Below are 26642 nucleotides of genomic sequence, written 5' to 3' on the forward strand. Positions count from 1 at the left end.
TTTCATTTAGGATTAATATTACAAAAAAACCCAAATTAGTACACTCCGAATTAATTTTTTGACCACTCAAAAGCTAAAAACTGATACGTTTGTGACAAATTTACCCTCTGTTAGTTTTTGTTAAAAATTAGATTAATACTGCTATGACAAACCGGAATAAAGCCCCAAACCCAGATCATCAATTATCGTGATAAATCCGAGAATAAAATACGAAACTAATAACGAATTATTCGGTTCTAGTTTAGGTTTCACCCATCAACTATCACGCGTCATCCAACTCGGCAATTCGACAATAAAACTTACCGAAAATTAACAACGAGTGAATTTATCGGAGATCCATAAACTCGGAGATAAGGAACGTTTAGTTTGAGAGAATAACTAATCATTGACATAAATGTGTTAGTTTGAGGTTTTTCGTGATATTAACCATTTTATTTGTTTAATGACTTTGTTGAAAAAAAAATAAAAAAAATGGAGCCCTGATGACACAGCATTCGGATATCCACACCAGGTTACTTATCTCCTGCTCCCTCAGCCTCATATATGCGAAAGAACACGCCATAACGAAACTGCAACAAAAGGAAGAAAAACAGAGGAAGAACAGGTAAATGCTACGTAGGCAAAACGCCAAACAACAATCTCTTCAACTACAACTAGCTGTCAATCAACCAACGCAGAAAGGCGAACCTGCTGCTCGAAGGCTAAAGGCAAGGCACAGCCTTTTCACTTCCTCTTCACAAAATGCCTTGTCCAGCATCTGGCTTTCTCCATAATAAACTTGCAGAAAATGGGCTGATATGGAGTATATTTCTCCATGACACTGCGAACCTGCAAATTTACACCACACAAGACGATTTCAATTGCGGTGAACACGTGCCCAGACAGAGAATACGATGCCGTGCTGGTAACACATAGCAACCATTTCCATGTTCTTATTTTGCTTGCCACTAGGATGCTGTCATCAGAGCAAGGGCCATAAAATCCATTGGTTGGTCACTAGAAACTCGGCAAGTCGCTAGTTAAGCGGGAACTTCTGACAGACAACAAAGCTGGAATCAGGTTGGATAGACAAGCCAAGATAGGACCCTACAATGTTGATTAATGCCAAAATAAACCATTTTTAAAGCAAAGTGGATGAGTGATCAACTATATGACAAGTCCTGGATAAACTAAAACAGAGTAAACTACCAAATGTACAGTCCTACATGACAAGGGCACCTGTCAGGGGAAGATGGTGGGGAAACACCGATTTCTTAAATTCATTTTTCTCTGTTTATGAAGAAAATATCATCCCCAGTGTGTCTTCCAAAGATCCATCACCATTGGGGATTCGGCGGTCAAGATATAAATGAAGCAAAAGGACGTGCAACTGATTACACACAAGAATGCAGGAAAAGACACATAACAGTTCACTGTATTTCATTTCCATGAAAGCATTCCACATATAGGTATCTATATACACGTTTTTATGACATCACCACTTCAGGCATCATCATCCGAATAGGAATTTGGCTGCCAAAATTTGAATGTCCGCTCATCCTCGTATTGTGAAACCGGGTGGTCTGCAGATGTGAAGTCCCTCAAGCGCACAAGTCCATGTTCAAGGCCACAAGCAGCAGTAACGATCCGGCAACCATCTACAGCAATGGCCGAACATCCAAAGGTGGAACCCACTGCTTCTGGGCTACAACAAATCAAGGAGTTCACTAAATTTCCAGTTTCAGCTTCCCAAACATTAACATGATCATCTCCAGGGCTCCCTGTAACTATTTTGTATGAATCCATATGCAAATGCGCCACAGGACCTGAATGCCCATCCAGCTCAGCTATTGGCACCAATTTACTTTGGCCCTGGTTCTTTCTGACATCCCAAAGCATCGCCCTGCAACATCACAAACATCTTGCTTTCAGAGCACTAGAATTATCAAGTTGAAAACAAACTTTAAACAGAAATTTTTCCATAGGAGGTGTATTTTTTAATCCCCTTTGCCATATTTGTCTTTGACCGTTTATTCCCAGTTTACTACTGACAGTTTCAGGAATAAACTGCCAGGTCCGTCACTGCAGCTAATGGCCATCGTGAACGTCAATGGCTTTGTCTTGCATGCTTTGTTTACTCTTAGAGGAATGAAAGTACGGTCTACCCAACAATCTAAATGTATTGCACCTGTGCTCATTCTAATTGGTTTGAGGATGTCCAGTTGTCTTAGCTTCCCATATCCCATAAATGTATATGCAGCTTATCATAAAATTAAACATATGAAGATTGCTTATTATTCAGAAATTATTGGATCAAAGGAAACAACTGCTAAAGCGAAGTGCTCTGGACAAATTGCAGCACGATTCCTCAGTGTGGATGATTCTACACCATACAAGTAAGTGCAGCTCATTAAAAAATATCTACTACCACAAGAAAAAACTAACCTGCCAGTCTCACCCGTACAGATTAATGACTTCGAAGGAATAATTTCAAATGAATACAAGCTTGTTTGGGATGTTGCTGCAGTAATAACTCTTTGCATTGTCCTTAAGTCTATAATGGCAACACCCGAACCAGCAGCCACATAGAGCAGCGATTCATGGCACTTCATGTTTACAGGTGCACCAGAAACCGAAGCCATTCCAACGCAGCATGATGAACGAACGGCAGATGATGCATTTGCATCCCAAACTCTTATCTAACATGAAAATCAACATCATCTATCAGGTTAAGAAAAAACAACATACCAAAAGAACCAACGTTCCTGGAAAACAAGACGATGGCAATAAATCCATTCAAAGGAAAAAAGAGTCCATACTGACGTCAAGAAATTCAGCTTATTCTAAAGGTTCCACCTTTTCACCAGAAGACATGCTAGGACTTATGAAGCCTATTTGCATAATGTTGCTTCTTCTGATCTATACACTCCTCAATAAGAAGAGTCCCTCAGTTGAATTATCTCCCTTAATTTATACGTCGAGACTTATTGATGGTGCTGGATGGAAGTTGCCTGTACTTTAATGAAGTGGATTAAGTTACTAAAAAATATAAGTTTCATTAACATCATGATCATCCGATGACATGCATAGACCAATTTATTGAATTTATGTTCATATACAGAATAGACACCTAAACTCTTCAAGAGATAAGACAGAAGTACCTTAGAATCTCTTGAAATAGACACCAAAAGAGAAGTACTGTGCCTGGAAGGCGAATACAAACACATAGTCATATCAGTATACCTGGTGCAAGGACTTCACACCATTGAGAAATAAAACACAACCAAATGACAACTTGAAAATACAGTACTACTGAGAAACTTAGGAATTTGATAACGAGCTTGTGAGTCGCTAATGCAACCAATAGTGACAATTGACAGAGCAGATAGTAATTCTGAGTTAACACTACTCATAAAATTACAATTCTATATCTCGTGAGAATTACCAAAGCATGAACTGAATCCTAATGATCAAGCCCACAAACCAGTAATGTCATTCTAGATTTTCCGAAATAAGAGGCTTCTAGCAGGTGCACAGAATGATTAAAGTGGAAGGGAAGACTTCATTGGATGTGAGTATTCAGGAAAAGATCTGACAGACATTACATTGGTGTATTTTATGATTTTGAATAAGATGAGAGATTCTCACTTTGATGTGGTTTGGACAAGAGAATAATGAATTTTAGAAGCTCCTGTGACAATATGTGACTCTCTAATCCGGATGTAGGTTAAAGGGCAGTAAAAAAGCTAAAGATTTGTGGATAGAGAAAAAGCTAAAAATTTGTGGATAAGAACTTTAAGAAATATCTTAAGTACTTAGTTTGTCATGTGCCACTAAAGATTAATAGTGCACAGCTTAGAGGATGCATGTGCCCAACATTTGTTTAAGCGAGGCTTTGTCCTTCTTATTATGCCCTAAGCAAAATTAGCTTACAGATGGGGAGGCAAGAAGATGATCGGCTAAACTTTACTTTGAAGTTACATCCTGATATGAGGCAATCACAGAAAAAGAAGAGAAAGTAATAGCAACTAATTTACCAACTTCAACGAATTAAAAAATGTGCCTTTTATATTATACCTAGAGATCATTTGAAAACAGAATGTACAAGCCAAGGACCAAATTTTCCTTAAACCTTCTCAAAAGACCAAAAATAGAAGAGATGCCACAGTAGAGTTCTTCAAAAAACAGACACACACCCAGCAACTGCAACAAACTTGACTGGCTTCTCATGCCCGTAAAAGGTGGTCTTTAAAGCTTGTTGTCCGCGTTTCGCACTTGAAAGGGACCAAAGCCGAACAGTGCCATCCTCACCTCCGCTTGCCAATACTCTACCCTTCCCTTCACCTATTAATTTATCTGACAGGGTGAAAACTGGGCCACTGTGACCTCTAAAACACCGTTGGCATGCACCCTGAGAAAGGAAGCATTAGAATGACAGACTATACATAAATTTTAGGGATAAAGCAGCCAATAGTCCCTGAGTTTTTTTTTGTTTTTGTTTTGGTCAGTTGGATCCTTTAACTATGTGTTTTTTTGTTCAAGTTAATACTTCTGTCAAATAAATGGACGACATGCTGATGTGGAAGACCACATCAGTGCCACATCAACCATATACATCCATGTCAACACCAAATCATCTTGCTCCTCCTAACTATTTGCTGACGGGGACCAAAGAACAAAAAAAAAAAAAAAAAAAAGAAATGAGAAGTCCGAGAGAGAGAGAGAGAGCTCCCTAGTGGAAGAGACGAAGATGGAGGAGCTAGCTGGGTGGTGGTGATGGCCCAGCCCAGCCACCAGCGAAAATCCAGTGACCTTTGCCATTGTCTAGGACCACTGCTGTGAGTGGCGGCACTGCAGCTGCCATCGGCCGGCGAGAGTGTACGTGTGAATGTTTCCCCTCCTTCTCCTGTATATTGGCTATTCCAGTATCTTTTTCCTTTTCAGATTTTTTGTCTTTTGAATTCTTGAAAAATAGTTTTTTTTTGTATTGTATTTTCTAAAATTCTTAATGATGCCATGTGGGATGCCAGCATGACACTTAACAGTAACTAAACGGCCACGTCAGTGGTTCTGTTTATTTTTTTAATGGAAGGACTAATTTGAACAGAAAGTATATAGTTCAAGGAACCAATTGGCCAAAAAAGAGTTGAGAGACCAGATGAAACAAATTATAAAATTTTGGGACTACTGGTGCCTTCACTCCTAATTTTGAGTTACTACAGGTCATAACCTAACTGATGAATCAAAATGGTTAAAGGTCAACAAATTATCTTCTTTAAAACTTAAAGCCAAATAGGAGAACAAAATGCTCAAGCTTCTCACTACCTTAAAGTCCTTCACAGAAATAACATTTACAACTGCATTTCTACACAGGCTTATTTCTCATTCAAATAGATTTCAGGAAAATGCTAGTTAATCCCATACCTTCCACCATAGCCGAATGGAACGATCACAGCTTGATGTCACCAGTGCATTTTCCTGACTCTCCATCTCACCTCGGGATGAAGAAATTACGCTAAGGGGAAAAAGTCTGCAAATCAAAGCATTCATAATTAACATAATAAGTTATAAATTTTCTCACAGAAATTAGACATTGAAACGTTTGTTGACATCTAGAAACAAAAGATCTACTTGAAAAACCCAAACGAAAGAAAGAAAAGCTCAATTTGATTAGTGTGGAGAACAACTAGAAGTACACACACCCATTTCCTACTAGTTATTGAACTGACTGATACATAATAAGCCACATTTTGTAATTTGCATTTAAAAAATTCTACAAACAGAATGCACTAAGTTGAGAGAGGTAGAATAGCAGGTCCAAGACCGAAGTGTCTCTAGGTGTTAACTAGATCAAGACCCTGACTTAAGTTTATTTTCCCTTTAGAGCAGCGCCGGTTCCAACAACTAAGCCAGTGGCCCAATGATCTATGACGGGGAATTTTAGGAAGTAAAATGAGTGCTGTAGAGAGAGAATGCTCTAGTAGATGTGCGGACATTCAAGAAAAGATAGAACTACAATTACAGAGGAAACATTAGTATAGCTCCAATTGCTCCACAGAAACTCACTTGAGGTAAATCAGGACACGTGAGACAATGGCCTTTATCTGCTCTGGTAAGAATGTGGCTTTTAGATGGAGAAATAGGGTAAAAGGAGTAAGGAAGGCATGGGAAGACACTTTAAGAGAAGACTTTCATCATGGAGGATTTGATACTGAACAAGTTTGTTGACACCTATTTTTAATTTGCCCAAAATTAATTGCACAAAATTTAGGAGTTAATTTTCTTTAATTCCTAAAACAAAAATATTTCAATTTAAATGCATTGCATATAGAAATTAGGCACATTTTGCATTAATAGGGTCTATTAGAGAATATTAATTAAAAAAAAAAATCGAGTCGGGCCGGGTCGGGGTCGGGCCGACCCGGCCCTTTTCTTTTTTCCTTTCCTTCCCCGCATGGGCCCCGGCCCACTCTTCTTTCTTTTTCGTTTTTCCCCCCCACGCGGGCCCGGCCCGCCTTTTTCTCCTTTTCTCCTTCTCCCCACGCCAGCTGGGCCTGGCCCGGCCCGGCCCTCCTCCTTCCTTCTTCCCCCCGTCGCTCTCGCCGCCCCTGTTCGCCTCTATGCTCGACGACAGCGTGACGCACGGCGAGGCCGCCTCGGCGTCGCTATCCGGCCAGAGCAAGGCCGGGTGAGCACGCCGACGGGACTGGCATTAATTGCCAGTCCCGTCCTCCCCGTTGTCCCGGCTCGCCCTTATCCCCTCCTCTCTCCCGGTTCTCTCTTCTCTCCTCTGCATCCCAGAACTGACACCCCCTCTGCACCGGCCTATGGCCGCGGAATTCGCGGAGCCTAGGCCGGTGCAAGCCATCGTCACGCGGACGCCACGGAGAGGGAAGCCATCGTCCGTCGTCCGGCTATAAATAGCCAGAGAGAGAGAGAAGCCCCGGTCGGCCGTTTGACGAAAGAAACAGAGCAGAGAGAAGTCGAGAGAGAAAGAAAGAGACTGAGCGAGACTGAGAGACTGAGAGCTCTTCCGGCGACCGCCGAGCTCGTACCGAGACCATAAAAGACCAGAGAAAGAGAGGAGAGAGGTCGGCCGGCGGTTTTAAAAAAAAAACAGAGCGAGAGGCCGAGAGAGAGAAAAGAGCACCGAGAGAAAACAGGGAGGGAGAGAGCAAACCGAGAGCTCGCCAGAGCAAGAAGGAGAACCAGCAGCGTCACCGTCGCCTACGGAGCAGCTGGAGACCCCCCAGAACGCGCCATCGACCGGTGAGTCTCTCCCGGCCGAGAACCGCCTCTGTTTTCCCCTATTTTCCGGCGTGATTGGGCCGGGACTCGCGCCGGCCGTTTCGCGCGAATCCCGGCCCATACCGACGTCGGTCTCGGTCCCTGCTCAACTTCCGAAGTGAACCCAAGCCGCTGGAGTTGACCGGATCGCCGGAGGAGGTCGGAATCCCTCGTTTTTCCACGCGCCCGCCAGGCGTTCGACGAAATGCCTCAACTAGGCTGGTTTTTGTTCCATCGCCGGCCGGCGAACGGTGGTCCGACGGCGGTTCAGGTGAGTGGTACAGCCCAGAGGCGGTCCTAGTCGGGCGATTTGGGGGCGGCGCTGGGTCGGCTTCGGCGGCGTCGGCCGCGCCCCTCCCCGCGTTCAGATGTTCGGTCGGATTCAACCCGAATCAACAGATCCGACCGGGTCAACGCCCGGGTCGGATCCGTTGACCCGGGTTCCGACCCGATCCGGATTGACCGATCCGACCCGGGTCGGTTCCGACCCGATCCGGATTGACCGATCCGACCCGGGTCGGTTCCGACCCGATCCGGATCAACCGACCCGGGTCAACGCCTGGGTCGGGTCCGTTGACTCGGGTCGGACCTGACCGACCCGACCCGGTTATTATTATATTATATTATTATATTATATTTTTTTATATATTTTTTTTAAAAAAACTTAATAAAAAAATTAATTTTTTTTTCTTTTTCTTCTTTTTCTTCCGTATTTATTTATTTATTTTAAAAAAATTTCAAATTTTTTTTTAAATTATGTGATATTTCTAAGTGTTTTGTTTTATTGTGATATTATTATGCATATTTTTAATACAATTGCATGAGTTGTTGTGTTTTGAATGTCATCTGACTTAGTTAAGGTTAGAACCTTAGGCCGCATGAATTGTTGTGTTCTTGATCAGCGATCGTTTCGATTATGCACTCGCTTGATCACCTCACATGTTAGGAGAAAGGTCCTAAAATCAATCTAAATTGCCTGACAAATGTTTTCATGAAATGAACAGGGTAAAAAGGTACCGAAAGGGCATTAGTTATCCAACTAGTGTAACCAAGTCCCCGAATTCAGTTAATCTCTGGTTCGCAGGAATAGGGTGATTCTCCCATCACCTTATTTGGGTTTCTAATCGACCCACCCCAAATCGATTAGTGGCTACTCCTTGGTATAAATCACTTGCATGTTAAATACTTAAACCCTAAGTCGCGATATGGTATGGGCTTGGGAGGGCCCGAGTTAAGTCCTGAACCTAGACTTAGCACGTACCAGGCGAATCCTCCCTTTTTGCATGTTCGATAAAAAAGGGCTCGGGAGTTCGGTCGCGACAGACTGGCGACTCCGCTGGGGACTTGTTTTTTTTTTTTAAAAGTGGACTTAAGCCAAAAAATTTTATCCTGTTCAAAAATAATTTTTGTTTGGCAGCAAGGACTCCAGGTATGAACCTGACATTAAGGTGTTACTTGTTCTTGCAGGTTCAAATTGATTGTTTGTAAATTGTTGTGCATGCCTTAATGATTTAGCACTACACCGTTGCACACACAACCACGCTGCCGGACCTGGGCCGCGATAGGGCATTTTAGGAGGGCGTTAAGAAAGATACGACCTCGAACGCGAGCCCGCGATGTAGAGGTTGCCTTTCTTTTCCCCGAAATTTATTTCTAAAAATCGTAAAGAAGTATCTTTAGCCGCTATTCGCGTGACTATAAGATATTCCTTTCGATTTAGCCGAGGTTAAAAGGACTTGACACCAACGCGAGGCTGCGACGGTCAGCACCCTTTTAACTTCATTTTTTGAGCCGTCCTAGATAGAAATCGAGCCTCACTCCTCATGTGCATGTTGTTGTGATTGCCATGGTTCAAGAAAAGGTATATATTCTATCCCTTCTCATTTTTTTATACGGCCTACTTATTCAATAGATTTGTTACTGTTAGGCCACCCGTTGATTGCATTCTATATACGATGGGAAGAGCTGATATCCAATTCGTCCCCGCTCCTAAAGAGTTTCTGGCATGGTGGGACCGACGAGATGAGGGATACGCTTATTGCGGAGCTTGTCTGTTAAAATAAATGGCTCCGAGAGACTGTAGCTTCCCCATCGTTTATAGAATGAGCATCCGGGAATTGCGCCTTTTTTTTAAAAAAAAATTATTAATTAATTAAAAAAAAAAGGGCCCCTGTCTTTTAAATTTTCCCTGTATTTATGTTTAGGGGTTTTGGTTATCTCCTGTAAAAATGTTTATGGGTTGTACAAATGTCAATATAACTCGGGCCGTTTCTTTTTATGCTTTAAATGAAATTTTTGCCCCTTAATGACACCACCGCGGCCTTCGGCCCAGTGGTATCCGGGGATGAGCAGTAACGGTCCGAGGCGACCGGGGTTCGAACCCCGGGGATGCCGCCTGTAATGTTGATATTAATAAAAAACCCTTTTTTCTCATTTTTTTCTTTGCAAATAAATAAATTATGCAATAATAATATGATTAGGTCATAGAATGATTCTTTATTGGGCATTATACTTATTCATTTCAACGTTTTCACAGGTAGTTACAAAAAATGGCCGAAGAAAACATCCGTCTCAATAACATGGAAACCGAAATGAAGCAGGTCTTCGCCTTTCTTCAACGACTCTCAAAACAAGTGGAACATCTGTCGGTCCGCTTAGACCAACTCACCATGACTCCGCTTCGCTATCCAAGATCAGGGGTGATGATTCAAATGGAGCCATCCAGTGTCAACCAGAAAGATAAAGATGTCATAGTTGACAATGTCCACGAGTCTCCTGATCCTAAGGAATTGAGCACCCTATGCCCAAAGTTCATGCAACGTGAACAATACAAACCCGGTATCCCTCCACCCCAAAGGCGAAATAACAAAAAACAGTTCACGCCACTCCCCTTGCCTATGTCTCAGATCTTGCCTATTCTCCTAGAAAAGAGATTGCTTGCTAAAGAGCCAAAGCGTGAAAATCCTGAGCGTTTCCCCAACTACGATCCCTCCGAGGCATGTGACTATCATTTGGGTGAAACGGGACATTCCGTCAATGACTGTGTTGTCTTGAAAAATAAGGTCCAGAAATTGTTGGATGCAAAAATGTTTTCATTCCGCAACGCACCACCCAATCAAGCAGGAGGCGCGGATGTCGTCATTGAGTAAACTGAAGACTCAATTTTCCTCCTTTAGAATAGAGGCATATTTAATAGTTTGAATCCTCCTATGTGGGAGCTTTTCTTGCTTTCTAAAGTCTCAGCTGTTTTCTAAGATTCCCAGTTTTCTGAATTTGTAATTATGCTTGGAATTTTAGTATTGCAATTTCCATCCCAACAAATGTAATTCGCCTGAATTATTCAAAAGAATTACAAATATTTTGTTTTGAGGGCATGAGGAAGTATCTCAAACCGGCCCGTTGATGATATCCAGCCACGAAAAGGAAAGTGTTCTGAGGCCCAGGCTTCCTCATGTTTCCTCGTTTCTAAGCTTTTGAAAATAAAACAAACGTTTTATCATTTTTCAAAAGGGCAAAAAAGAATAGTGGTGGAAAAGCATGCATACTCATAGCCCCGTTTGTTTTTCTAACTCGCTCACTTCGTGTCTCGAGCATACTCCTTTTTGATTTGTTATTACAAAGGGGACATTTGAAAATGACACAAACCGAAGAGCACATCGACCCCGATGATGCTAGCGGACCAACTCATCCGATAGGGGCGACTCGAGCGAAGATCATCCAATCTTCAAATGAAACATGGGGCAAATCTCACTATTACCAGTGGGTGATATCAGCCCCCGAGAGTCAAAGAGAATGCTGAGCATCCTTGACTCCATGATGAGCGAAACATCATTTCGTACAAAAGTCGGGGGCAGATCAAGAAAAGATTACCCCTTTTGAAAGAAAAAGGTATGTCTTATTCCTTAACAAATTTTGAAAATGACATTCCATCCCTTTTCTTTTGCAGATAATGAACTGGGGAACATGCTAGACTCTGACGTGCTAGCGAGCCGGATAGAGCACCAATGTTGGGACCTCTCGAATGAAACATGACGAAGAAGTGCTTAATTGGAAGAGCAGACTATGGGGCATGCAATCCCCCAGTCCATCAAAAAGGGTGTTTTTCGTTCCTAAAGTTCATCCACTTTAGCATAGAAATGACACATTCTTTCCTTTTATGTAGGACAAATTTGAGTAAAGATCCTGTGCAAGCAGCTGGAAAAGACTTCGCACATGACAAAATGGCGTCAAGGCCGATCCTGACAATCATGAAAGTCTCGATGTTAGTCATGCCCACATCAGTCAAAGACCTTTAAAGCAGAAATTAGCTTTGCTGCGAAGATCCCCCATGCAAGCAATTGCACATGCCTGTGCAGTCAGGAATCGGAGCATTTACAAGAAACTTCTCAACATGCCGGAACTGCATGGACACAGCATGCGCTGACAATAGAACCCTCTATTCGGGAGCACCCCTAATTATAGAGGATTTCATTCGAGCTTCGAGACCTAGAATATGGAGGAGCAGACTAAGACAAAGAAGGCTGAACAAAGTAAAGAGGAGAAAAGACTCTGCTAGCTTTGAAGGCAAAATGGAAGGAAGGTAATTTGTATCGTTCTCAATTTACCCTCAATCACCTCATTTCTAACATAAACTCATGTTTTTGTCAGAAGGGAATTATCAACATACGAGAAAACTCAAAAAGTTGTCAATTTAATCTCAAATGAGGGGAATCACGAAGGGTAATGTTGTATCGTTCCTAATTCCCGTCCCTCAAAGAGCCGTTCATTAACACGGTCTTTCTTATTGCCTTACAGGTTTAGCTCGTCGCTGCTGCAGCACAGGTAAGTATTTCTTTCCCTTAAAACTTTAAGAGTTGAAAGAATCAAAAGAAAGAGAAAACATGTTAAAGCAAATAAATGCTTAACCTTCCCCCAAGTGCATTGCATATCTTTTGGAAAGAATTTCACATGGTAATTTTACCTGTTTAATTCACCAATTCCCTATGAAAATTTTGACAATTCGACGAATGGTGTCGAACTGCTCCGATGTTTTGAACGAGGCGTGTCAGGATGATGAGAGGCAATCCTTGGTCTATACACATTCTCACATATCAAACCCTTGCAAGATGAGCGAAGAGGTTTCATTTCTACAAGGTAAAGGGATTTCTCGCATAAGGTACGGTAGCCAAAATGACGAGGGGCAGTTCATTTCTCTCCCCCATACACTACTGTTGATCCTTTACTTGACCATTCTTGAGACCATACACTCGGAGGTTCCTTTCAAATTACCCTTGTCAAGAACCACCCCACATTGAGGCAGCTTGAGGTAAATTAGCATCACAGGGAGGATTCAAATTCAGAGGGAGCAAGAAGAGCGTCCCTCCCTTTCGATCACCGTCCCCTTGGCTTCGGCCTCGTCGTCTTTACGGATCCGGCGGTCCTCGATAGAGTCTTCCAAGACAAGCACACCATCGACGGCCGGACAGTCGAGGCTAAGAGGGCTTTGTCAAGAGAGGAGCAGCAAACTAAAGCCTGTCCAAAATGCCAATATCTCATTGATAACAGTGATGTTTTCACCTAGGAACTGAGCAAGACAAGAAGGATGAGGAATTTGTAATATCTAAAATTTTCTTGCTCTCATTTGCATTAATCTTTGAGTGTTTTTATTGCAGATGAACTCTCACAATAATTTAAGTGCCCTAGGATGACGAAAAGCGGTTCTTCTTCTATCCCATACACTCATATCCCTTGCTAGCCCAATTGAGCCGGCGATTCCATTTCATACCAACCCAGTTGGTGATCATCCCCTACACCGGGGCAAGGCAAAAGTCACCACAGCTTGAGCATCAGGGTCCAAAGTACCGAATCAAGATGAAGACTCCAAGAGCCTAATAACATTATTCTGCTCAAACTTGTTTAGGCTAGTCCTGACAACACTAAAAGAGTAGCAAAAAATGCTGAAAACTAGGGGCATGAAAAAGCAGTGTGCCTGGTAAAAGCAAGGCCAATGCCCATGAATAAAAAAACAAAGAAAAAGAAAAAGGAGAAGAAGAAAAACGATGAAAAAGACGACCCCAAAGGGTTAAACTTGAGTTTTTCTTCGATACAAATTCCTACTTTAGGAACTCTGTCTTGACAAAGATCTGTCACATGATAAATGAAGACGAACCTATTCTTGAGAAAGCAATTGGAGCAGAGATAGAATGGTATCCAGGAAAATGCTTGACGCAGAAGCTCCTCAAGAAAAAGTTGTCAAAGAAGCTAAAACACGGGATTACCCAGGGAGTTTTCCAAAAGAGTCCCGACGGTGGAGAAAAAGGCTGGTGACAATGCTAAGATGATCACCATTTTTGAGCCTAACGATCCTTTCGTTTCTCAACCTGTGAAGTGAGCCCACGTTACATCCCTCATGAAGTCTCTTCTGATTAGGGCACTTGATTTAACGTGGAATTTCAAATGTTTATAAACAACACTCGAGGAAGTGCGAGCAAGACTATTTCTATCTCGTTTTGCAGGGTTCTTGACTTGTAAACCCGGAGATAATTGCAGAATTTTTTCTTTCATGGCCTTGACTTGGACAGTCACCTTTGTTAAGCCATTGACCAAACCCGCATTACGACCCGAAGAAGACCTCTCGGATTGCGCATGCGCTTGTGAGAAAACTCGACCCTTGCGATGTGATAACGGCCGATTAAGTGTTTTCGATGTTCCCGCATTAATGGACGGGACAAATAGCCCTTTCAATGAGAGCGAGTGGAAAGTCCTTTCGACCGAGGATCCTCTGTTCAAAGATCTCGAGAAGCCCACCTCCCAAGCGAAAATTGTCTTAATTGACCCTCGGTGGATGTTGGGTGATGCAAACATGGCAAAATCATCATGCATGAACTTTCAAATGCGCATTCTGGAATAGCTTAGCTTGTCTATCCTTGATGAATGCATGCATGTTTGCGCTAACCCTCTTTGACAGGTAAAATATCCTCAAAGACTCAAAGAACATATGACCTTTGGAGCGTCTCCAAAGATGTCACAAAAATTTCTTCCGCTCCCCAAGTGGAATTGACACAAAGATGCTTTTTGCCGCTCGAGTTCTAATCCCAAGTGATAGAACACGAAAATTCGGGCACCGGGGAAGCCCTCATTATCATCACAAAAAGATGCCCCGAAAAAGGTCGGGTATTCGCGATGATACATCAAACCTCTAGGGTAAGAAATCCCGGTGTATTTCATCGATTTCTTTTAAACTACCCGGAAGGTAAATAGGGTGTTTCTTTGAAAAAGAAAAGCATCTTGACTAGCTGGTCAAGATATTTCATACGATATTCAAGAATAGCCTCGCTTGTCTATTTCTCCGATGAATACGTATGTCTTTGCACAAAAAAACTTGTCTGACAGGAGACACGTCCTTAAGAAGCAGGAACGTGCCCAGGTAAGTACATTTTACCCATGCCTGATTTCAAAAATCCATGTACCTACAATTGTTATGGTACCCTCTGGACATTGGATTGACCCCTTTGTTCACCCTCTGAACATCGGATTGACCCCGTTGTTCACTTTCCTGAGCATGGAACTGACTCCCTCTGTTCACATCAAATCCTCGGGCGAGGACCCCCAGGTACTTTGTTAAGACAAAATCCAATATCAAGGCGACCAAGAAAGGTTCTGGTCCTAGGCGAGACAAAATCCAATACGTCAAGGCGACCGAAGAAAGGTTCGGGTCCTAGACAGACAAAATCCAATACGTCAAGGCGACCAAGAAAGGTTCGGGTCCTAGACAAATGAAATCCAATCAAGGCGTAGAAGATAGATTCGGTCCTGTGCGAGTGATTTCCCGTCGAGGCAACCGAAGGTAGATTCGGTCCGAGACAAATGAAATCCATCAAGGCGACCGAAGATAGGTTCGGTCCTAGGCAAGCGATTTCCCCACCAAGGCGACCGAAGAAAGGTTCGGATCCGAGACAAACGAAATCCATCAAGGCGACCGAAGAAAGGTTCGGGTCCTAAATAAGCGATTTCCCCAGTCAAGGCGACCGAAGAAAGGTTCGGGTCCTAGACAAACAAAATCCAGTCAAGGCGACCAAAGAAAGGTTCGGGTCCTAGACAAAAACAATCCCTGTCAAGTCGACCGAAGAAAGGTTCGGGTCCTAGACAAATGAAATCCAGTCAAGGCGACCGAAAATAGGTTCGGGTCCTAGACAAGCAATTTCCTCAGTCAAGGCGACCGAAGAAAGGTTCGGGTCCTAGACAAAAACAATCCCCGTCAAGGCGACCGAAGAAAGGTTCGGGTCCTAGACAAACCATTTCACGTCAAGGCGACCGAAGACAGGTTCGGGTCCTTGACACACAATATCAACTATCTGGAATTACTCTACCCTTCGGCAAGGTAAGTAGCCCCATGTATGTTTTTATTTGCTTTAGCATGCATCATCTTATATCGCATCATAAAAATGGGACACCAGTTTCGCCAAAAATAACATTCATTGAACATGCATGGGCCAAAATTTAGGTGCCATTTTATCTTTGAACGTAACCTCTGCGAGCTCAATCTCTGCGAGCTCACCTTCAAAGAGGGGCAGCTGTTGACACATATTTTTAATTTGCCCAAAATTAATTGCACAAAATTTAAGAGTTAATTTTCTTTAATTCCTAAAACAAAAATATTTCAATTTAAATGCATTGCATATAGAAATTAGGCACATTTTGCATTAATAGGGTCTATTAGAGAATATTAATTAAAAAAAAAATTCGAGTCGGACCGACCCGGCCCTTTTCTTTTTTCCTTTCCTTCCCCGCATGGGCCCCGACCCACTCTTCTTTCTTTTTCGTTTTTCCCCCCCACGCGGGCCCGGCCCGCTCTTCTTCTCCTTTTCTCCTTCTCCCGCCGGCCGGCCCGACCCGGCCCGGCCCTCCTCCTCCTTCTTCCCCCGTCGCTCCGCCGCCCTGTTCGCCTCTCGTGCTCGACGGCACATGTGACGCACGGCGGCGCTATACTCCTGGCGCCTTATCCGACTGCAGAAGCAGGTCGGTGAGAGCGCCGACGGACCGGCATTAATTGCTGGGTCCCGTCCTCCCCTTGTCCGCTCGCCCTTATCCTCCTCTCTCCCGGCTCTGTTCTCTCCTCCGCATCCCGGACCGACACCCTCCGCACCGGCCTTTATGACCGCGGAATTCGCGGAGCCTAGGCCGGTGCAAGCCATCGTCACGCGGACGCCACGGAGAGGGAAGCCATCGTCCGTTGTCCGGTTATAAATAGCCAGAGAGAGAGAAGCCTTGGCCGGCCGTTTGACGAAAGAAACAGAAAGCAGAGAGAAGCCAGAGAGAAAGAGAGACTGAGCGAGACAGAGACTCGAGAGCTCTTCCGGCGACCGCCGAGCTCGTACCGAGACCATAAAAGACCAGAGAAAGAGAGGAGAGAGGTCGGCCGGCGGTTTTAAAAAAAAAACAGAGCGAGAGGCTGAGAGAGAGAAAGAGCATCGAGAGAAAACGGGGGAGAGAGAGAGCAAACCGAGAGGCTCGCCGAGCAAGAAGGAGAACCGGCGGCGTCACCGTCGCCACGGAGCACCTGGGAGACCCCCAACGCGCCGTCGACTCCGGGTGAGTCTCTCCGGCCGAGAACCGCCTCTGTTTTCCCCGTTTTCCGGCATGGTTGAGCCGGGACTCGCGCCGGCCTTTTCGCGCGAATCCCGGCCCATACCGACGCTTCGGCCCCGATCCCTGGCCACCGTCCGGCGAACCCAAGCCGGGAGTCGACCGGATCGCGGAGGAGGTCGGAATCCCCGTTTTCCACGCGCCCGCCAGCGTTCGACGAATGCCTCGACCGGGTTCGACGAAATGCCTCAACCAGTGGTTTTGTTCCATCGCCGGTCGGCGTAATCCGTGGTCCGACGGCGGTGAGTGGTACACCGTGAGCGGTCCTAGTCTGGTCGGGCGATTTGGGGGCGGCGGCTGGCTGGGTCGGCCGGCGGTCGGCCAATTCTGGCTTCGCCGGCGCCCCCCTCCCCGCGGGTCTGTATGTTCGGGTTGGATTCGACCCGAATCAACATATCCGACCCGGTCAACGCCCGGACGGATGCCCCGCACTCTGGGCCTGCCCGACCAACCCGGACATCGTGATCCGACCGGTCAACGCCCGGCCGGAACTCCGTTGACCCGGTCGGTTCCGACCCGATCCGGATTGACCGATCCGACCCGGTCAACGCCCGGGTTGGATCTCGCTTGGGACTCGGGTCTGCTCCGACCCGATCCGGATCAACCGACCCGGTCAACGCCCGGGTCGGTCGTTGACTCTGGGTCGGACTCGACCGACCCGACCGGTTATATTATATTATATTATATTATTATATTATATTTTTATATATATATATATTTTTAAAAAAAAGTTAATTAAAAAAATTTTTAAAAAAATTAATTTTTTTTCTTTTTCTTCTTTTTCTTCCGTATTTATTTTTTTTTAAAAAAAAAAATTTCAAATTTTTTTTTTAAAATTATGTGATATTTCTAAGTGTTTTGTTTTATTGTGATATTATTATGCATATTTTTAATACAATTGCATGAGTTGTGTTTTGAATGTCATCTGACTTAGTTAAGGTTAGAACCTTAGGCTGCATGAATTGTTGTGTTCTTGACTGCTGATCGTTTCTGATTATGCACTCGCTTGATCACCTCACATGTTAGGAGAAAGGTCCTAAAATCAATCTAAATTGCCTAACAAATGTTTTCATGAAATGAACAGGGGTAAAAATGCGATCAAAGGGCATTAGTTATCCAACTAGTGTAACCAAGTCCCCGAATTCGGTTAATCTCCTGGTTCGCGGAATAGGGTGATTCTCCCATCACCTTATTTGGGTTTCTAATCGACCCACCCCAAATCGATTAGTGGCGACTCCTTGATATAAACCACTTGCATGTTAAATACTTAAACCCTAAGTCGCGATATGGTATGGGCTTGGGAGGGCCCGAGTTAAGTCCTGAACCTAGACTTAGCACGTACCAGGCGAATCCTCCCTTTTTGCATGTTCGATAAAAAAGGGCTCGGGAGTTCGGTCGCGACAAAGTTAATGGCACAACAGGATCCGTGCAACCAGCCTTATTGAGGAGGAGTAGCCTTGTTTGTTGGCATTATTGTTGCATAGAACCAATAGAACCACAAGTTTTTGAGTGTTTAACCCACAAAATCATTTAAAAAAAAGACAGAATAAGACTCAATCAATTGCTCTTCAAGAGAAAGTTCATTCAAAGCAGACATTATCAAGGTGTACCCAGTGAGATGAGAACTTATAGGTTATAGTACAAAACTGTAACTGCACATAGACAGTCAACATCACTATGTCATCCTCATTTTAAATCCCGTTTGTCTTTAACGTAATTTTGTCTAGAAATATATCATAGCTGAAAATGACAGTATGGCATCATACCACAAAATATGTAGCAGCATGTAGCATGTATCATTAACTAACCAATGTCCAGTTTCATAATCAATTCTAGCAACAGCTGAAAGTAAATCCAAGCTACGAGTCTCACCTCATACAAGTAACTCTCGCATTGTGATCGTTTAGTGCAATAACGGATTCCCATCGACCGAGAGAGCTATCGAACTTCATAAATCGTAAGGTTGGACCCTGAATGCAACACCATGTGTAGCAAGTGTCACTAGCATATTTTGCTCAAGAATGACACTGGATACATGAAATTAATTTCTATAACAACTAATACACAAACTTTTAAGACTGTTTCTTCATAACAAGTAGGTTGGCCACACTAGACGACACTATGACTAATGTTAGGGAAGCTAAAACTAGGAGACAAGTATGGAAGATGGCTCTACCCAAACGGAAGCAAGCTGGGAAATCAACATAAAAGCAACAGGAACAGATGTATCATACCCGAGCAAGAACCACGTTGTTCTTCTCCAATAAGATATTATTGAATGTAGCCTCTGTAAAGTAGTCAATAACCAAGGGATCAACAAATTTAAACTGCTGCAGTGCAGAAAGTCTGTCAAAATATGCTCTTCTAACCCCTGTTGTAAAGCTGGTAGACACTTGTCGAGGCCACTTCTCCCTACCAAATTGGTTTAAAGCATCACTCGGTAAATTAATTTTCATTGGACAGCGGCCGGCAAACAGATATTTAACGACTTAGTCAACTAGGAATACTAAGAAAAGAAGTCTCCTTTTCAAGATCTTCAATCATCAAATACAAGCTCCAAGGACACCACGACATACGATTCCTCTGTACCAATTCAATACTTATTGCATCGACATTTTATTCTATCCTTCCATTTTCTTAGGCCGCAAAGCTAAGCGGTATCTGATGAGACAGTGGCAACCCTTAAAGTTTGCTATTCCACAGACACAATTCCCCTATACGAAGCTTTCCAGCAACTAAGTCACAGCACAAAAATCTGAAACAACTCCGATGAAGTCCCAAGTGACGACCTTCAACTGTGCACTGTACTTTCTCTCCTGATCATTTTTAATACATGCATACTCGATTCATCACATACATAAACGGACTCGCATCTTCTTAGCCTCGTGAAGGACACCGTCGCCACTGACCTATACAGTCGGTGCCAGACGGAATCGGAGTAAGCGACGCGCTTGAGGAATTTGCAGGACATTGCCATGCTCGACACCTCCCGCAGCGTCAAGTAATCCGCACAGCGGGCCAGCGCGTCGACGTCCACGTCGGTGATCGACGTCGCCGCCGCCGCTCCCGGAGAACAGCTACGGCTCGTCGACGGAGGCAGGTCCATCTTCAGCTCCGCCGGGAAACCCTAGCGCGCGCGGTTATCGGCGATTCCGACCGATGATCCGGCCGCAGGTGAAAACGATTCTCGAAGCTTCGGAGCTTTGATTGCGGGTGCTGCTATTTATAGCTTTCCATTAGCGGAAAAACGACGGTTTTCGTTTTAAAGTGCTGGAAAATTCACTGAAAGATTATAATATCCGATTTACTTTATAAGTTTCTCAAAAACTAATAAATATTTTCCCGTCAAATAAAATCATATTACAAGGCTACAAAAGTTAAAACATGGAAACTATACATGAGATAATTGCATAGTGTCTATTTTTACATTGATAAGAGGGTATATATTCGATTGCAGGGCGAATCGATTCTTTTTTTTTCTTTTTCGCTAACTTTTTACCCGATAAAGCAGGTATCTTCATTCTATCACTCCACCTTATGACAGTTCAATAGTTATCCTACTTGACTCTAACTATAACTAGGGCTGATTGGTTTCGAGGTGGGTAGGTTCCCAACTTGAAATCTCGAACCCATCTTGTTAGAAACGATTTCCAATTTTTAGAATCAGAAACTTATCATGTTTGCCTTGGAACCGACCTTGGAATCTGCCTTGTTTTTCCGAGCCAATTTCAGTGTTTACTCGATGACCTATTTTTTTTTAGTTTCATTTTTTACAGCAAAATAATATAAAACAACAAAATGATTCTAAATAAAAGATGAACAAGGGCAACTAAGCAAAGGTATCAAGGATTGCGAGGCTCAAATGAGTAAGGCTGAGCGAGCAACGAAGGAGGGTGAGTCACGAGCGAGAAAGAAAAAGTCGTAAGTGTCTGAATGAAGTTGGAGAGAACAGAAAAAAAAGGAGATAAAAGAAGATGCCGAGAGAAAAATTAGAATTTTTACACTTAAAGCAATTGCTTCCAAATTCAATTTGGTTCTCGAATGATTCTTCACAAGGAACCAAGAAATTGAAATCAAACTGATTTTCAAGGCAATCTAGTTTGGTTCCCAAGTAAAACCGATCAGGTTGCAAAGCCCTAACTACAACCATAGAATAGAAGTCTAGGGCTAAGGATGAAATACGAATAACACCATATTATCCATGTCGATTCGGTTCATTTCATCTTTCAATTAAAGGATCCGAGAAATTCACACCATCCTATTTCACAGTGATAGGCATTGAACAAAGCCAGCCACAGCTCAAGCATTGGCTCTCTCTCCCGCAAGACATTCAGCTAATACTATTTAATTTGCTAGTAGTATTGCTAGTATTGGCATTCGCCAAAAAGTCGCATTTCGTTCATACACTTTTGTAGATACGGGAATCCAATGATATCTTGATATATTTCCCTTCCGAGAGGACGACAAGTTACGATCGAACAAGAGATATGCAAACTCAGAGAAAAGAAACAATCAGTAGCAGCACGAGCACATAACTAATCAATGCATTCATGACTTATTACCAGTACATCTATCTACAAGGTTCTATTCTCTAGAATGACAAAGATAACGCATCATCTTTTAGGTAAGTAGCAGTAGTTATTGCTCCCTTCCAAGCTCTGCAGCTCAAAATCATGGATAGGAGGTGACACAGAAATAAATTTACAGAAGAACACACTAGAGCACCAATAACACTTTCTGAATTGCTTCCCCAAAGAATTAAAATATGAACACAACACTGTCGTGAACCCTCGACTTCTGGTTCTGAGCCACACATTCGGATATCCACATCAGATTCCTTATCTCCTGCTCCCTCAACCTCATATATGCGAAGAACACGCCATAATGGAACTGCAATAAAAGGAAAAACAAGTAAATGTGACATTGGCAAAACGCCAAACAACATAATCTCTTAAACTACAATTAGCTGTCAATCAACCAACGCAGAAAGGCAAACCTGCTGCTCGAACGCTAGGCACAGCCTTTTCACTTCCTCTTCATAAAATGCCTTGTCCAGCATCTGGCTCTCTCCATAAGATAACTTGGAGAAAATGGACTGATATGGAGGATATTTCTCCATGACACCGCGAACCTGCAAATTTACACCACATGAGACAATTTCAACTGCAACGAACGCATGCCCATACAGAGAATACGACGCCGTGCTGGCAATACAGAGCAACCACTTCCATGTTCTTATTTTGCTTACCACTAGCTAGTTAAGTGGTAACTTACTTGTGATGAACAACAAAGCAGGAATCAAGTTACATAGACAAGGGCATCTGTCTGGGGAAGATGGTTATCTACCACCAGATCCTACCAGTCCCATTTTATAGTAGAATGGTAATATACCTCATCTACAGGAAATGGACTCCCAAAATATATAATACTGAGGATGTCTGAAAGCTCAAAATTACCTGATCAATATCCTCACAAACAGCAAGTTCTTCATGGCCATAAGGATACCTATCACCAGACAGAAATTACCAAGAATTACTTACCACTGTAACATGCATAGAAATAATGCAGCCAAAACAACAAAATTGTTTCCAGAAATCTTACAGTAAACCAAAACTAGAGTACAACTTCTTCCGATCATCCCTGGTGAGCTCAGTGCCGATACTGCAGTCAAGTTACATTAACACCATCAGGAAGTTGCACAATATTGAAGTCATTGGAAGAAAGTAAAGGAAATGGTAAAATTGAGACCAATCCTTAACCATATGTCACCTGTTTATTGTTATGTTTACAGCCCTTCTATCAGCCTCAAACGCAAGCAGATCAGACATAATCTCTCCAGTGGCACCTCCAAGTTTCTATTTAGGAATAACACATGTAAGCAGTCATAAACTAAACAAAGAAAAAAATTACATGTTAATTGTAATATTACTGGAAAAACAACATATCTCCTCCAAGAAGGCAGCTATTTGCACCTGACAAAACCTGTAGAAGTCCTCGAGGTAGGCCTTGTAAAGAGTGTTTCTCATGATCTCAATGTTCATGTCATCCAAGTCCTACAGCCAAAAAAAAAAATAACATGCAACCTCAGAGATTAACCAATCTGAAGGTGGATATGCAGCTGATTGAGAAAGTATTATATGGGACAATATAAAAATATAAACAGAAACAATTTTGACAAATGCTGTCATCAATTGTTTAGTAGTTCCTCAACTGTCCAACAGTAACCAGCATCAATCCAAGCCCCAGGCATGACTTTCCCTTTCACGGTTGGTCAGGTTGAAGCTAACCAAAATCTAAAGTTCCTAGGAGTGTGAAATCATTGTCAATCCATTTAAAAGTTCAAGGATTTAAAATATGGTGCAACCAAGGTACTATACCTAACATGCACACTTATATGTTTGATGATACGGTGATAACCTAGAGGAAAAAACTGACAGAAATGTCGCAAAAAAGACTGGGAGAAACAAAAAAAAGTGAGATTAAATTGAAAGTAGTAACTACTCTACATGTTGAATTTATGCGGGAAACTTCCAATCAATTAAAGCCTTAAACCTTTTCTTTTTCCCTATAAAACCTCAGACTTTAAGAGCAACTGAAACATATTTCTACATTAGTACTTGTAGAACGATTAAAATAAGTTTTGATCCACTACCAGTAAAGCATTGTTTGAGTTATAGTGACAAAGTAGATAATAAATGAAACTCAGCTGCAAATAAAGAAGGGAAAGGAAAACAATGGCTCAGTCAAACCATCGGTACCTCTGACGTGATGCACTCAGAGAAATACGGAGCCAGAGGTGTGTCAACAAGAACCAATCTGTAAAGTTCTCGCATATTTTGAGCCACTGCCAGAGTTGCAATGCTGCAGAGTAGGTAAGGCAAATTAAGTACAACAAAGACTGAGAAGCCAAGAAAAAGGTAAAAAGGAGCCAAATAAAGTACAATACGGGCCTACTGAACCTTGAGAGTAATTGTGATTTGGCTCACACATTACCCAGTCCATGTCTACGAGGTTAGTGGGTTACTTACTTGCAGGACACGGGATTTATTTACCTAAGGTGTGTTTCCTCATCATCAAAAAGGGGAAAAAATTGAGAGATTAGCAAACTGAAGTTGTAGACATGACAAAATTACCTGTCAAACATACCCAATGGGTGGCATTTCTCCAGCAGCTCCTGAACGTCTCTTTCATGCAAGGTTCCAGTAACAATCAAAACAACATTGTCTATCATGTGACCATACCTACAAGAGATAGAGGAACAAAGGCACCAAGATGCCGTGCTAATTATTTTCCTTTATTTAAACTTCCAAAAATCATATTGTCTATCCTCCCACAATAATCATTCAACCAACCCAATGCTAACGAATGAATTAATAACCAACTGTAGATGTGAGCAATGAAATTCTGTACCACTAGAAGTGGCATAATTCTGGAAAATGAGATGATAAAACGGAATTTCAGCTGCTATAATCATAACCCAATCGCAGTCACAGGGTGCCAATTATGACAGCAACATAATAGAAATAAAAATCACTTTGATCAGGAGCTCCCTAGCAAACATTAGCTACCACTAGGACCACTACAACATACTTGCACTGCCACTTGGTGTATGCTTCAGCTTTCCACCGTGATATTAATTGATTTCCACTGCAAGTTAAAAAACTACACCAACTGCTATGAAATGCGTGTCGCACTTGCGAATAAGATAGTTTTCAAGTGTTCATTGCCTAAATCTCAAGTTTACATTTAACTAAGTCACTAAAAAATGCAAAAAGTAACGGAAAAGCTTGTTGTGTAGAAAGAAAAGGTCTCACAATTAAAGGTCCACAGAAATAGAAGCCATGAAGCTTGCATCCATGTAATTAAGTGTCAATCATAAACTTCTAAACTTCAACTGAGCCAAGCTTGAAAAGTGAATGCCAAAATGAGACTGAAGAATTAAACCACAAGCAGTCTATTTGCGTATTCCTTGACATAACAAGAAATGTGAACCACAGGACAAAGGATTATGTTGCCATGCAGTAAGAGTGGGAACATCTTACGTAATATACTCCAAGAAAGTTGACAATGGTTCTGTGGCTTGACAGAGCATCTGCTTGTATTCATCAACCAGTTTAAGGGTGCACTTTTCCACAATAGTTGTCGTATGCAATGGTGAAGGTTCTGAGAGACACAGCAATGAGAGGTTAAAATCGGTGACTTAGTTAGCGCATTTACAACAATAACATCCGCATCAATAACACCCAAGTCTTGTCCCTCTAATTGAGATCCTCTTGGGCCATCACGTTCTATTTTAAAATGGAAACAAAGGAGGAAGTAATCCGGCGGTCCTCCTCTAACCCCTTGTTGCGAAGAAGGATCAAACATTATCAAGGTCGTGACAACTGACAAGAACTAATATTCACATCAGACCATCCCACAGTCTACAAAACTTATAATTTTCAGCCTTCAGATCCATATTTGGCCACTGAATTAAAGAAAAAAATGCCGCAACTGTCAACCGTATGCATGTTTCCTCTATATATCTAATCTCATTACAGGTGACATGTGTCACGCGGTACCACAGATTCATGAGCTCCTCCGCGGAAATGGGAGCTCCAGCTATCAGAGCACTACACATCCCAACTACTGCTAGAAAAAGCTGCTGTCAAACCAAGAGTTCACATTTCGACCAAAAAAAAACCAAGAGTTCACATATACAGTTGCAATACAATGAAGAGCGATTCGATTAAGCTCTTAGCCGAATCACAACTAAATCCAATCTCGCATACGGTGCAGGATAAAAGCAACTGCGTGCCGACGAGCGCACATATGAACTCCAGAGAACGGGAAAATGAGCTCAATTGTTTAGAAACAAGCATCGACTCAACCAGAGTACCAAGCTAACATCCACTAACAACGGCGATCACCATGCTAAAGACTCCCCCGATGCCGAAGAATCCCGATTCAGGCGCCCGATCCAGGCGACCGACCGCAATTCGGCGCCTCGATAACTTCCATCCCACTCCCAACGTCATCCTCCATAAACTACGAGCTCCGACCCAATCCACAGGCGAGGAGAAGGAAAGGACGTACCGTTTTGGAGATAAGGACCGTACTCGGTGGCGGAGAGGTGCATCTTGATGTCGTCCAGGGTCTCGCACTGGCAGAGATTGTTGTAGTCGGCGGCGGTGAGGAGGCTCGCGCGGTGGCCCCTCACGATCGCCTCCAGATAGCCGCCGTGGATGTTGAACGTCAGGGCCTCGAACCCGTACATCTTCCTCCGATCGGGATTCGGGGTCGGAACCGGTCGAGTCCGGGCGAGATCGGGGACGGCGGGGGTGCGGCGTGGAGCGAATCGACGGCGAACAGGGACAGAAGAGGCCTCCTCCTCCTTCCACAGACAGGCCCTCGGCGATGCAGATCTCGTTAAGAGGGAGGAGAGAGAGAGAGAGAGAGAGAGAGATTTCGCGAGGTAAGGGACAAGGGGAACGGAGACGGGAGGGGCAGTCCTGGTAATTCACCTCTCTCGCGTGTCGAGCGTGCTTTTCCGAAATTGCCCTCTCCTTTTGCTTGGTTTCACAGTTGGACCCAGACCGGACCCGGACCCGGACAGCTTGTTAGCGGGTAGGGCCGGACTCTTGCAGGATCGGTGCGGCCCGCGTGTGCCCCAGGGGCCCGTTTTGGGCCCATCCTGGGCCTAGAAAACTATTCTCCTTGCCCCTCCATTATTATAAATACCATAGGTCCAGAAAACTATTTCCGGGAAATTA

The 26642-nt window shown here is 43.2% G+C and overlaps 2 protein-coding genes across 4 annotated transcripts; both read right to left on the reverse strand.

The window, feature by feature from the left end:
- Positions 1-453: 453 nt before the first annotated feature.
- Positions 454-20149, reverse strand: LOC115688239 (mitochondrial division protein 1-like). Of its 3 annotated transcripts, XR_008817034.1 has the most exons (10): positions 19800-20144; positions 19125-19302; positions 18763-18860; positions 5404-5509; positions 4176-4390; positions 3141-3183; positions 2425-2678; positions 1479-1882; positions 688-828; positions 454-569 (listed from the first exon to the last, which is right to left on the reverse strand). XR_008817034.1 is itself a non-coding variant. In XM_056313569.1 (8 exons), exons 1-8 carry the CDS (start codon positions 19994-19996, stop codon positions 1483-1485), a joined length of 1485 nt encoding a protein of 494 aa, XP_056169544.1. In that variant the 5' UTR covers positions 19997-20149; the 3' UTR covers positions 1396-1482. The 3 variants fall into 3 exon arrangements, 2 of the variants coding, with proteins under 2 accessions (XP_056169544.1, XP_030469866.2); XM_056313569.1 differs by lacking the exons at positions 454-569; positions 688-828 and having other exon boundaries at positions 1396-1882; positions 19806-20149; XM_030614006.2 differs by lacking the exons at positions 454-569; positions 688-828 and having other exon boundaries at positions 1396-1882; positions 19800-20143.
- A 1242-nt stretch (positions 20150-21391) lies between these two features.
- Positions 21392-26318, reverse strand: LOC115688240 (V-type proton ATPase subunit d2). The gene is made up of 10 exons (XM_030614007.2): positions 25966-26318; positions 24933-25053; positions 24024-24131; positions 23649-23751; positions 22863-22943; positions 22660-22745; positions 22492-22551; positions 22347-22395; positions 21887-22021; positions 21392-21780 (listed from the first exon to the last, which is right to left on the reverse strand). Exons 1-10 carry the CDS (start codon positions 26144-26146, stop codon positions 21649-21651), a joined length of 1056 nt encoding a protein of 351 aa, XP_030469867.1. The 5' UTR covers positions 26147-26318; the 3' UTR covers positions 21392-21648.
- Positions 26319-26642: the final 324 nt, after the last annotated feature.

This window comes from Syzygium oleosum, unplaced genomic scaffold (assembly GCF_021117445.2).
Source record: "Syzygium oleosum isolate NSW1041296 unplaced genomic scaffold, Sole_v2.1 Sole_v2.08, whole genome shotgun sequence".
Lineage (NCBI taxonomy): Eukaryota > Viridiplantae > Streptophyta > Magnoliopsida > Myrtales > Myrtaceae > Syzygium > Syzygium oleosum.